This window comes from Patagioenas fasciata, chromosome Z, assembly GCF_037038585.1.
Source record: "Patagioenas fasciata isolate bPatFas1 chromosome Z, bPatFas1.hap1, whole genome shotgun sequence".
In the NCBI taxonomy this organism is placed as follows: domain Eukaryota; kingdom Metazoa; phylum Chordata; class Aves; order Columbiformes; family Columbidae; genus Patagioenas; species Patagioenas fasciata.
Window position 1 is genome coordinate 20,471,910 of NC_092560.1, and position 13,908 is coordinate 20,485,817.

General features: G+C 41.1%; 1 protein-coding gene across 2 annotated transcripts in view; it reads left to right on the forward strand.

Moving 5' to 3' along the window:
• Positions 1–13,908, forward strand: part of FREM1 (FRAS1 related extracellular matrix 1) — a 77,460-nt gene that overhangs the window by 17,680 nt on the left and 45,872 nt on the right. For both annotated transcript variants that reach the window (XM_071802480.1, XM_065860582.2), the window contains exons 4-16: positions 147–448; positions 942–1,138; positions 1,790–2,113; positions 3,553–3,661; positions 4,267–4,398; positions 6,674–7,018; positions 7,691–7,833; positions 8,407–8,603; positions 9,771–9,861; positions 10,892–11,059; positions 11,584–11,792; positions 12,621–12,714; positions 13,182–13,434. In XM_071802480.1, coding sequence (XP_071658581.1) covers positions 147–448; positions 942–1,138; positions 1,790–2,113; positions 3,553–3,661; positions 4,267–4,398; positions 6,674–7,018; positions 7,691–7,833; positions 8,407–8,603; positions 9,771–9,861; positions 10,892–11,059; positions 11,584–11,792; positions 12,621–12,714; positions 13,182–13,434 — 2,564 coding nt within the window. The remainder of the gene's footprint in view (positions 1–146; positions 449–941; positions 1,139–1,789; positions 2,114–3,552; positions 3,662–4,266; positions 4,399–6,673; positions 7,019–7,690; positions 7,834–8,406; positions 8,604–9,770; positions 9,862–10,891; positions 11,060–11,583; positions 11,793–12,620; positions 12,715–13,181; positions 13,435–13,908) is intronic.

Genomic DNA, 13,908 nt, shown 5'->3' on the forward strand with positions numbered 1-13,908 from the left:
CCTCATGGTCTCTGTCGATCTGGGATTTGAGGGTATGTGAGACAAAGGGCTTCAAGTAATTCAGTTTAGAAGGTGAGGCCAATGCCAAATTCACAGAGTGACAGGAGATGAGATGAAACATAATAATTTCCTTCTATCACCTGCAGGTTTACAGAAACCGAAACGTTTGTAGAAACATTCACCCTCCATGTGCAGTTACTTGAACCAGACTGTAACATCATCAAAATGCGCTCCCATGCCCTGGAGGTCCCTGAGTACTATGGTCTGTCCAGGGTGATTGACAAGAATATCCTCACTTTTGACTATGACAGGAAGATAAATCTGGATTGCACCATTTCCATAGTTTCTTTGGAAACCCACCTGCCTGCTCATGGCCAGCTCATCACTGGGGAAGTGCAGCAAGAGCATCTTCACGGAGATCAGCCACAGCGCTTCTTACCTGGCCCTAGTATGATGTGCTTTAGTTGTTGTATTAGCAAGTTCAAAGACACCCAGCAGTTTAGGTCTGCAGCAGTAGGTTGCTTCAAATGTGCAGGGTGAGAGTGGGTCATGTGAAGTTTAATGAACAGCTTAAGCTATCACGGAAACTGAAAGGGATATGAAGTTTATGTGAGGCACAATGAAGATCACAGATCTGGTAATCCCCTGATGGCATCTGGTCTTGGCTACCAGACTTGTGGACCAATGTGATGCTTTTGGGAGTGCCAAGACTTAGTAGAAATAGTACAGGGAGTTGTTGAAGGCAAGAAGAGACCCAAGAGCCTGAGGGAGGTTGGAGCTGGAAGATGTCGATTGAAAACCAAATCCTGGAGGAAAAGGAAAGGAGTACCAATTCTCATAATACTGGCTTTTTATCAGGGTTAGCTTAGCCATATGAACAGGATTTCCAGGTTGGTTTCTGCTTTGGTAACTGTTCTACTGTTGCTTCTGTTGGGTTACAGAGCACAGCCTGGACCAGCAGTGCAGAAATGGGAGCTGCATGCTAGGACTGGGAGGTGTTCATGACACAAAGATGAGCTGCGAAGAGTTTTTGAGGATGGGAATTCGATATCGGCACCTTGACCCTCCTTCGCCTGACACTGATTATATTCCTGTGAGGCTGGATCTCACAGACAGCAGAAGCAAAACTCTGCACAAGGTAGACTTTTGTGCAACCTTATAATGTCCAATGTCTTCCTGGTTTAAAAAAAAAAAAAAAAATGTTGTTCCTTTTCATATTTGAAGAGAGATAGTGAGCCTTACAGTTTGTTCGGTTCTTACAAGATTGCCAGCTGGGCAAACGATATGCATTATCTTCACGGCTCTTAGACCATTTCAGCTACAGAGAAACACCTCTGGTTGTTTACTGGCAGCCGTAAGTATCTTAGCTTGTGAGCAAAATTAATTCTGGCGTAAGTCCACCTTTTTTACAGAGCATGATCTGCACCAACTTCAACATACATAGTAATTAATAAGAGAAGAGCTGTGTGAACGTATTCAGTCAATAACAATTAATGGCTCATGCATGTTTCTGTCAGGTAAAGTTATTCATTAAACTCACATCACATTAAGCAAGTTGTTTCATCCCAAAATTAAGGACACAAATAAGACTAGTGAACCTGGAAGACCCTTTCATGAGGGCAAAGTATTTACTTTAGGCATTTCTCATTTAAATGTTTAAATTTTTCTTTTCAAAATAATTATTCCTTGAACATGTACCCCAATTACCTGTGTGAAGGTAGTGGAAATCAAATTTATTTTGTTTGCTTCACTTTGTCCTTTCGGTTGTCTCATTTTTCTCCTGTTGCAGACTGAGTATGCATGGCTCCCTGTTCAGATTAAAGGTGCTATTCCCAATCAAATACCCAAAGCTGCCACAATGGCAAAATTCATCCTGGAAGTGAATCAATTTATTTTAACTCCCATTACAACCACAACCATTGATGCTGAAGACAATGAAACTCCGAAGTCTTTGCTTGTATTCAACATTACCAAGCCACCTCCACAGGGCTTCATCACCCATCTGTCCGACCACACAAAACCTATTGGCTCCTTCACATGGAAAGATCTCAGTGACATGCTCATTGCTTATCAGCCTCCAAATAACAGCCACACAGAGAGAAGGAATTATGAGGTAAACATGTAATGTATGCACATTTGCTGTTTTGCTTCTCCTTAGGGTTCAGTAAGCTATAAACGCATTCATATGTAATGGCTATTTTTCAGAAAAAAAAAAAAGTTAAACTATATGCAATGCAGGAACAGAAGTAAAAGCTTTCAGCACTTTCTTCTAGACTCATCAGCTTAATTGTCTAACACACATCAAATATTTGTTGCTTAGTACTTAAGAATTTATTTTCACTGAAAAATTGTTATCCCTTCTGACTGAGAATATCTAAGCAGGATTGTTTGTTCTTATTTATTTACTTATCATTTATGAGAGGATTAGGGAAATGACAGTACTAGTAGATCTACCCAGCCTTTGGAAGGATCAATAGTGCCTTTTCCACACAGCTTTTATCCCTATGTGACCATATTGATCCTTTTGACCTGTGGAGAGGTGACATATTTAAAGCCAGGAAAGACGAATGGGCTAAATGTCAGGATTGCCATTTGATCTGACAGCCTACCTGCTGTGGCAGTGGTGGTACAGGGATAACAAAAAGGGACTCCAAACAGTTCCTGCTGGGAAGAGTAAAAGTGTGTTACTAACATAGAGAGCATGATGCAAACAATGAGAGCAGGGAGGTATCTGCAGGCTCTGGAGTAAGTGAGTAAATAAACAGTGCAGATCTATGAGACCAAGGCTGCAGGAATTCAGCAGGAGTTAAGCAATAACCCAAACAAGACTAAATGTTTGGTACTAAAGTAATGAAACTGAAGAAACAGAAAATCAGAGCAGGGTCGGTGAAATGGTGGTCTGAAAAGCAGAGAAACAGTAACTTTGGCACCTAATGCTGATCTGGTTTGCCTTTTTCTAACCTTGGCTGCCACAGGAACCTCTTTTCTTTCGGTTTCCTTGCTATGAGGATCAGTCATTCCACCAAACTGCCTACTCCTTAAGTGCCTCTTCTCTGTTCTGCTTTCAGTATTGTTTGACTGCAGATTCAAGAGTTTGACATTTTCTTTTATATAAATGTATATATATATATATATTTTTTTTTTTTTGGTGCCAGTCTGTACTTCTATTTCTTTTTTTTACGGCCCCAAAAATATTAGAAGAGTGAGAAATGACTCTTCCACTTGTTCTTATTGCAATAAAAAAGCCCTGTATTAATTGCTGAGTTAATTGCACCCCAAACAACAGTGAAAATGCTTACCTCTCTCATTAATTTCCACACATATTGCAAACTAACTTTCCCAGCATTCATTGTGAAGACCACAGAAGGCAGATACTTAGTTTAGTGCAGAACCTCAAAGACCCTTTTTAGAAGCTAAATCAAGTTTTATCTTTTAATGTGTTATCAAATGTCTTTAAGATCTCTTGGGAAAGAACACACTAATGTGTTTTGAGGAACAGCTGGTTTTCAGGGTCTGTTTTTTCAAAAAATAGTTTGTCTGTTTTAACAACAGGTAGAGTTTGAGGTTCATGACTTCTACTTTGAAAGGAGTTTACCAATCACTGTGCATCTTTCTATCAGAACGACAGAAACAAATGCTCCTCGGGTTTCATGGAATACAGGTGAGATTTCTTTTCCTCAGTTTATTTTGGTACAGAATTTATAATGCTTTGACACAGACATTTGATAAAGCTCTAAAATTCATATTTACACATGGAGGTTAAGGATCATGGAGGTTTAAGGATATTTTTTATCCAATTTGGGGGGAACAATTTACAAAAAACTTGAAAAAAATTAAGTCTTAACTGTAATGAGAAATCAAGAAAAAAGGATGCTACAGGAAAGTCAGGATTTCCATATCTAGCATTTTCTTCAAGAATGAACTGGACATAAAAGATATTTACGAAACAGTAAAGACAAATATATGATGGAATAGGAGTATTCGGGTTGTGTGTGGGAAAGACCAAGGCTTGTTGTTTAAAGTCAAACCAGAATATGTTATTTTTCTGAAAAAAAGTCCTTAGAGGCAGTTGACTAAGACAACTATACCAGAAAAAGAGCTGTTATCAGGTTTTTAAGCTGGCCTTGAAATATCTGTCACAGGCAGGTACATAGATTGAATTTAACATGATTTTTTACCTGACTGCAAAAGCCTTTAGAAAGATTGGATGCTGACAGCGTTGACTGTTGTAGATGCTTTGGTGAAATAACACTCTGCTCTTTGCAGGCCTCAACCTCCTGGAAGGGCAATCCCGACCCATCACATGGCAACACTTCCAAATTGTAGACAACAATAACATCCAAAATGTTCGCTTGGTCACAGTTGATGGCTTACATCATGGGCAGCTCACAGTGAGAGGTAAATCATTGCAAGTTGAGGGCCTGGCAACATGTTCTCGAGTGACAACTGGCTATGACAATGTGGTAGTCAACAAGATGTTGATAGATTCTGTCGTATGTCACTCCCTGCTGAGGGCTGCCAGTGTAAGAGACAGATTTACGAGGGAATGAAGGTGTGGAAGGGAGTCTCTGGAAGCACAGTAAGAAATAAAAAAAATTCATAAGTTTATAAAAAAAAGTCAGTTGCATAGCTTAGACACTTTTGCAAATAGTGTACTTACGCTGTCCACATCCTTACGTAGGATATACTTGTAAGTCTGGCATTTTGCCTACACACCACTTTCATTTGAAAATGAAATGGGGTCTTAGTTTCCTCCCTGGAGACGAATTCAGCCCGAGGGAGTTAATGCAATCAGTAACACCCTGCAGCCGGTCTGATGCTGCCTTCTCCCACCCAGGCTAAATGGGGACGGGCAGGTAACTCCCTGGGAGACAGGGCTGTAACACCACTGCGAACAGAAGGGAAATGCCAGCATAGCCGAATACTGCTCTGTGCTGTTCCAAGGAAACAAGAAAGCCTGGGATGTGAAAATGCATCTTCTGGGGGTTTCCCCTCAGGAGCAAAGAGTGATACCTGCCTGAGGGAAGCGGCAAGGCTGTGCAGCACGGGACAGGACCGCCAGCCAGCCCGCCTGCTGAACAGCCTCCCCTGCGACAAACGTGCTTGGTGTGGGGATTGCAACAGGACTACTGATAAACTCAGTATTTAAGATGTTGCTTCCTTAATGTATGTTTACACCCCAAAGCTGAAATTTTAAATAAATCAGCTGTGCTTTCATTGAGCAGGCATGACTTAGGCAAAATACAACCATTATACTTTTACTTCTTACATTTTTGCTCAAAGATGCTAAGGAATGCTGAGTGATTTTGATTTGTTGGCAAAACCATACAACATTTGGATATGCTTTGTATTTACCGTCAGCTTTAAGGTTTATTTCAGAAAGTGGCAATTAAATTAGACTTCTAATTTGTTAGCATTCCATATTGTTAATATTAATATTTTTGTTTTACAATTCATGAGTCAGCACAGTTCTGCACTCTTTGGGAAAATGTTTATGTAAAAAAAGTCACTCTGCAGTTGTCAGGGTTGAAAGGGGCTACCACTATCAATGATGGATTTTTTGACAGTTAAAAGTATTCATGTAAAATGCATATCCTAGAGACATAAAACAAGTATTTACAGAAAAGTGGAAGGTGGTGTTCAGAATTTGGTGGAAACAGAAACTATTCAGAAGTATTTTTCACATCCTGCCAAGGAGTTCAGTGTCTGGATGATCTACCAAGCACATTCCTGAAGAGGCCAAAGTCTGCTCTCCTGAAGTCCAGGGTAGTGAGCTTGCTGAGGGCCCTGCTCACTGCCCTAAGGATCTTGAACTCATGGTCACTGCAGCCAAGGCTGCCCTTGAGGTTCAGATTTCGCACCAGCCCCTCCTTGTTGGTGAGAGCAAGGTCCAGCATAGCACCTCTCCTCATGGGCTCCTCTGTCACTTGGAGAAAGAGGTTATCATCAGTGCATTCTAGGAACCTCCTAGATTGCTTATGTCCAGTTGTGTTGTCCCTCCGAAGGATATCAGGGTTGTTGAAGGCTCACATGAGGACCAGGGCTTGTGAATGTGAGGCTGCTCTGATCTATCTGTAGAGGGCCTCATCCATTTGGTCTTCCTGGCTGGGTGGCCTGCAGGAGACCTCTACTACAACGTTACCGGTCTCTGCCCTCCCTTTAAACCCAACTCATAAGCTCTCAGTTGTCTCCTCATCCATTCCCAGTGAAGGGATTCCCATTAACTGCAGGTAACAGTAAATCAACCCAATGTTTTGAACACTTTTTTTTGTTGGGTTTGGTAAAAGACCCACAGATGTTGTTTATTACGTGCAATGAAATGCTGAGCTGTGTTCCCTTTGGTGCTTAAAATACATTTAAAATGTTCTGATAAGAAAGTAGAGGTTGAAATTAAAGTGGAAACAGTCACAGTTAAAAATCCTTGATGTTTCAAATTATATTCAGTGGAATGGACATTTGGAGGATTTTCTCTGCTACCACAACTGCAGATCCTGCATTTTTATTAACTATTTAAACTTCTACAAACTTGTTTTCAGTAGATGAAGTTATATTTGATTTTTCTAGTTAGAAATGCATTTTCCTTCTCTCTCCATCAATGACATCCATATTGGTGGAAGGATTCTCTGGGCTGAATTGCATGTTTTTGATGCATTTTCTGCCACTGTTTTGACAGGAGGGAAAGGATTCATATTCACTGTTTCTGACATTCAGGCTGGAGTTGTTCACTACCATCACGATGACAGTGATTCTACCAAGGACGTTGTGGTATTTAGGATTTTTGATGGACTCCACAGTATTCGCCATAAGTTTCCAATCAATATCCTCCCTAAAGATGACAGCCCTCCATTTCTTATCAGCAATGTGGTCATTGAAGTCCGAGAGGGACAGATGATCCTGATTCAGGGCTCCATGCTTCATGCTTCTGACATGGATTCCAGTGATGATTACATACTATTCAATATTACCAAGCCACCACAGGCTGGAGAAATCATGAAGAAACCAGGACCAAACCTGATAGGTAATGAAACACATCCACAACAACCTACTTTCTTTGTTGCTTCCTTTTTAATCTACGTTAAATGTTACAATTAGGCAAGTTATTCTGGCTCAGGACAAATCATGGCAAATTTGGACTTCTTTCGTTATAGTGTAAATCCCCATCATTAATTAACGTTGGTCTCTGCACCAGGATAATTATATCTGTGAACAAAATTTGTTCCATAATTCTTCCATTATGAGTCTATTTTCCTAATGTACATTTCGCCTCCAGAGAGGCTGGACTAGTCAGGAGTTATTTTATCTGCAAGGATCCCTGAAAAGTTCAAAGTTATTAGATAACACTAATGATGCTAAAAGAGGAAGAACTCTGCTTCCATTTAACTGAACTCAGAAATCCCTGTGCTAGACTGCACAGGCTGATCGCACTGCAAATTCTTTTGTCCTCTGAACAGGGCTATAGATCCATTTGATGTGTTGTCTTTCTTGAATGATCTTCAAATGACAGAAAATAAGTTGATGATCTTCAGGAACCATGGAAGACAATGAGTTAGCATTTCAAAGGGCTTGCTCTAGTTAGGGTGAGAAAGAGGTCATTGTGCTTCACCAGTTACTTGCACAGGTAATGGATTATTTTTAGGAATTATTAAAATAATGCACAGTTCAAAAGAAGATATATTATTCAATTCAACAGGGTATTCTGTCAGCAGTTTTCTTCAGAGGGATCTGTTTAATGGAATAATTTATTATCGTCATTTGGGAGGAGAAGTATTTGAAGATTCCCTTGAGTTTGTGCTGTGTGACAGCCATGACCCTCCCAATCTCTCAGAGCCGCAGGTATGAAACTAGAGCATCTTTGGCAGAGTTCTGCATTTCGCCTTCAAATGGCTGATGATTTTACACCTGACAGACTTTCAAATCAAACTTGGGTAGATTTTTTCTGTTTGCCCTCACCACAGTCATCATCACAAATAATGTTCTTCAGAGCTAGCTCTTTTTCTTGCTTTTCATGGGGTAATTTTCTCTGCCCAGCTGCAGAGAAACAAGTCCATTACAGAGTTTTTCCTACAGTATAAAAGGAAATGTTGAAAACAAATTAGATTTGGAGATGGTACAAACAAACCAAACAGCCCTCCTAAAATCACTTGAGAAGAGACTGTTTATTTCACCCAGGATTCCAACATACTGAGCTTAACTTTGCTTTTAATTTGAAGGGAAACTGCTAAAATTCATAGGCTTTGCATTTAACTATTGTATATCTCCACTACGCATACGTTCATGATATGGCGTGACAGTCACATCCTATTACTCATATTCCAGTGATCCGCTTACTTTGGTGTGTGCGTGTTTGTAAACAGCTGCTTGGACACTGAGGAATGGCTGCTGATTTTACGGTCTTCCTGATTTCAGGTGATGATGGTGCACATTACCTCTGTGGATGACCAGCTACCCAGAGAAGCCCCAGGAGTGACCCGTCACCTGGTTGTTAAGGAGACTGAGATTGCTCACCTAACTAAGAAACATCTCCACTTCATAGATGTGGAAGAGCAAGACAGGGAACTTACATACACCATAACCACTTCCCCATTTTTCTCTTGCACACACAGGTAGGTATGACCTGCCATGCCTTCCATGTGGGACAGGGCAATGACCCATGTAAGAGGAGCAGCCTCAGTGGCAGTAGCCTGCTTGTGTGTCAGGTTCATCTGTTTGCTTAAAGAGTGCAGCTCTCCTGTTGATGATTACAGATGAGCTAGAGCTGGAAGCAACAGAATAATACACAGAGTAATAAAGACAATTTAGAAACAAATAAGAAAGAGAAAAGCACCTGAAATATTTTCTTTCCTTTTGTTGGACTTGCATTTTACACTGGCCTGTGGGATCCTGTACAGCCTTCGGCACAAGTCACAGCCCCTCTCTTAACTGATAGAGTGGGGCTCACCAGGGTCTGCCCCAGACTAAGAGGATAAGGTGCTACATCTTTTTCTAAGCTATGTATTATTACCATGGCACTGTGAAGGACTCCTTGTCCTGGAGAAGGAACCTGTGGAGCAGAATGCAGGTAGAACAGGTTATGGGGCAATACGGCTATGGGATGAATGGGTGTAGTAGCAGTTTACATGTCACTGATGCTGTTTCACCATTCACGACAGCATCAGCAACAATTTGCTAAATAGAAAAGTTTAAAATCCAGCCGTTGTACAGTTTAAGCTGGAAATCAACACTTCAATTTCTGACCTCAAGCAACAGAGGATCATATGCAGATGTGGGAGAAGAATGTTTAGGCTATTCCCCTATTCAGTCAAATAATCATATGGTTATCTACTTTGCTGGTTACTGCTGTTGGAATTCTGGCTTGCTGGAAACTGGTTCATTTCAGAAGTTTATAAGATGCATGAAAATCAGAAAATAGTCTTTTTCTACCTAAAGACAAATGCAGGTGTGTAAGTAATAACAATGCAATTTACAAGACTTGCAGGTGGAGTAAATGGTATCTGGGGTGTGCAGAGACACGCTTGTAGCAAACCCAGACCTTGTCTATAAGGTATGCAGTGATTTTTTTCATTACCATCCTGAAAAATATTTATTGTGGTCAGTTTTCTGTGATAATGTTTAAATGAATAACAAGGATAGAAGAAAGAGAAATGTTTTTCCTTTCAATACATTTTGGGAGTCCGAAGTTAATTTGAAATAAGAGACTGAGCTATGTGACTGTTGTTTTTCCTGTCCTTCAGTATTGCTAACCAGGATGTGACATTGGTATTTTTGTACAGCCACTCAGATGCTGGGAAGCTGTTTATGGTGGACACCATCCCCAAGCTGGTCAAGGATCCTGCTGCTCTTGCACTGCAGTCATTTACTCAGGTTTGTCATGCTACCTGATTTCTAAACAGTTTTTAGAAGTTACAGGCATACAGCTTCTTTCTGATAGGAAAACAAGAGGTGAAAACAGGAGCAGTACTATCACAATGTCTGCTTAAGAAGCTTAAAACTTTGCTCATTCCATTCCAGCCTTTAAAACATTTCCATCATGCCTCAGCTCTACAGTATGTAAACAGAACTCTCCTTCTGAAACCAGCAGGGGCTGCAGTTGCTTAGGGTAAGCTCAATTTTGCTCCAGCATGATGTTAAGAGGAAGGAAAAAATACACAAAATGTGGAAATGAGACTTTAATAGTTTTCTACTCCTCTTCAGTGTCTTCACTAATAGATTTGGTACAGACTGGAACAGGCCTCTTTCAGGATTTTGTTTGTTAGTTTTCATGCTTCTGTAGTTTGACAGATGTCTTAAAAATATTAGTAAAGTGCCCTGTTTTATATCCTGCTGTATGGTTAAGACTGCATATTGGTGATCATTGTAGTACCATAGTCAGAGCTCTGAGCCTACAAATCCTTAATCACATGCCTAATATGGGTGTGTGGGTGCAAGATCATTTTAGTCTCTTTCGCTGGCCCAGCCTCACCTGGGGAGGCAGGGTGTGCAGGTTGTTCATACTGGTGAGGGCAAATTCAGCTGCTAAGGGAGATGTTACATTAAAAGCTATACTTTGATGAACTGTTTATTTTAAAGTCACAGTCAGAAAAGGTCCTGGGACCCAGCATTCTTAAGTGTTCAATCAAGAAGATAAGGCCATTACCTCTGTCATCACTTTTAAACCATACCTGTATTTTTTTACTACAGGTCTGAGTGTTTAAACCTGTACTCACCTGATTTGTAGCTAAAGATGCACTGAATCAGGGTATCACCAGTAGCTAAAGTACATGTGCAAAGGTTTTGAAATTAATTTTGACAGTTCAGGTAACATGTAATCAGAGGAAGAGGAAGGTCCCTAATGTCCTGAATTATGGCTACTCTCATTATGTCTTCTTACATGCACCCTGTTCTTGTTTTGTAGCACGCTGTGAACTATATGAAAATTGCCTACATGCCACCGCTGCAGGATATTGGTCCTGAACCTCAGCAAGTCCAGTTTATTTTTTCCATCAGCAATCAACATGGTGGCACTTTGTATGGGATCTGCTTCAATATTACAATTCTTCCTGTGGACAATCAAGCCCCAGAGGTAGAGTGGTGGTGATGGCAAGAGGGAAGTACTTGGAAATATCATTGGATAGAAACAGAAATGCAGAGAGACGGCCTGATCTGACTGAAGTAAAAAATAAATCTTCCATGGGATCGGGGTTTCAGTGTCTTTCACATAGCCTTCATGGGGACTAACGGGGAAGGCAAAGTCTGGTGACTGTGCAAGGTGACGTTTTGTGCTAAATAAATGGAGGGCTACCTTCAGTGTCTGAGCGGATGTACAAAAATACACCTGTTACATCCTAGGTAGCAAAACTGCATGCCTCTTCTTTGTGTTGTCTATTGCCTATTGCCTATGAAGGCCTCCATCAATGGGGTTGGGACTGGGCTGACCTATAATACTATTAGAGAATTCCTTTGGTATTCCTAACACAGCAGAAAAAAGGACAGCCTTTGGCATTTTGGTGTCACACGTCCTCATAACAGAGCAAACTGAAATTGCCATGTTTGCTGTATGTTTGGAAGTGTAGTAGAAAGAGAGTTCAGCATTTCTCCTTCATGCAGGTTTTTACAAGCCACTTGAGAGTGGAAGAAGGTGGCTTAAGCCCTGTCACAGAAGGACACATTCTCATCTCTGATGTGGACACAAAACAGGAGCATCTCTTCCTACTCCTGCAGAAACAGCCCCAGCATGGAGTAGTGGAGCTGGATGGCTTTCCCATGAAGGAAGGTGACAGGCTTTCCTGTGGGGACCTGCGTACCCTGGCAGTCAGGTTAGAAGAGTGGCTGTCTTCTCATCTTGCGGTGGTGGAGTCTCTCAGCTGGATGAGTAAAAGCCCTGCAGTGAAGTGATTTAAGGCACAGTGGCTACAGTTAGCCATACTCACCATCGCACAGATCTGGCAGAGCTGCTCCAGGCCAAGGTTCCTGGCTCAGCCTTGGGACAGCACCGGCCACTGTGGAAAATGAGCTGTGGTGTGTCCAGGAAGCAGCAGCTCGCGACCATGTCTGATGTGGCTAGGTTTCTCTATGAAGCATTGCCCCATGCAGATGAGGAGGCAAATTCTGTATTCAGCCATGCAGTTCCTGTGAAGAAGGCAATGGGTTGCCAGTTTTTTCCATTTAGGGAAACTGAGTTCATTAAACTTGTTTAGTTTACATTAAAACTTGTATTAAGACTGATTAACCTAGAAAAGAAAATTTTGCTGCTATATTTATGGCAAGAACAAGGCTTGACTTCCTACATGGAAAATTAGAGCTTCTTGATTCTCTTTCCATCTGCTAGTCAAAGAGGGCACCTACCACAGTGAGGACATACACATTTGGTAGATACCTCACAAGCAGCCAGAACATAGATGACAAAGCTTCAGGGAAACCTTTTTCCCAGATGATGTTTAGTTTATCTTGGGCATTTTCTTGTAGGAGACCCCACAAGCCCTCTGAAGAAACTCTGATCCAGAAGCAGTAGTCTTAGATGGACACCCTTGCACAGGGAATAGATTTTTGTATTGTGAGGAATCCATGTTTTCTGACATGACCAGATAGTGCAGCTTCTCTGTCTGTGTGAAATTTGTGTAGCTCTTTTTTTTTCCTTTCCACAGGTATCGGCATGATGGTTCTGAAACCCTCACTGACATTGTCCTCTTTGCAGCCACAGACGGCATCCACTTTGTAGAGTTCATACTGCAGGTCAAGGTCAGAGAGTTGCGTATTTCTGAGAGCAATTGCCTGTGTAGAAGACTGCAACACTTGACTTCTCAAAGTCTTCCCATTCCCTTGGAAACTGGGAGATAACGGACTTGTTAGGCTTCGATTTCAACCATAGCTTTCAGGTTTATGCAGCAAATTTGAGAGGAGATTTCGCTTGTACTAGCTTAAAGGCATTTGTCCTTGCTCTGGCTTGGGTTATTCTATCTGGAACTATTCTCTCTCTACTTAAATACGGGGAGTGAGCTTGCTTTCTCTAGCTGTAATTATCTAGTTTGGTTTACTTTTGTCTTTGAATTTTACCTTAATTCAGCTGGTTTCATTTTGTTCACAGGGAGAGCTCAATGTTTGTCACTGACACCACACTATTGTTTTGGGGTGGAAAGCAATGTGTTAAGGCAACAGGCTTCCACTGAAATGAAGAATAAAATATCTTATATTGTTCTTCTGATTAGGTATTGCCTGTGAATGATGAGCCACCTGTTATGCGAACAGGCCTTGTTCCTGTGCTCCACTGCCTGGAGGGTGAAGAAGTGGTCCTCTCCACAGACCACATTTATGCCACAGATGCAGACAGCGATGACATGAAACTGACGTTTATACTGTCTCGCCAGCCCTACCATGGGGTAGTGAGGAAAGCTGGCATTGCTGTGGATCGTTTCTCCCAAGCGGATGTTGTCTCTGGTTTAGTCACGTACAAGCACATTGGTACGTCAGTTAAGGACAGAATTAGACTGGAAGGTGGTCAGAGAGTTTTGACAGAAAATCGTAACTTGAATCCATATAAACTTTGTATAAGCTCTGCGGGAACTGCTGAGGAACTACATGTGTTGTGACTAGGGAAAAAAACTAATACAACTACCAAATACTTTAATGTGTTCTCCAAATCCCTGTTTGAACTAAAAATTATAGAACAAGTACATGAAAGCATCATAATCCTGAAGCATCTCTGTCACTGTTGCTGATAAAATATATTAGTTTTGTTTGTTTGTTTTGCAAAATTACTGTTAAATTTGGTACAGATTAAAGGGGTTTTTTTTGTTTATTTCATGACTCTAAAAAAAAAGTTTGACCTTTTTCCATAGTCATGTTTAGGTAAGACAATGTAACACTGTAAATGAGGATGCTGAGTTTTAATAGAAAACTGCTAACAACCTGAGGTACTTGCTTGCCTCTTCTATC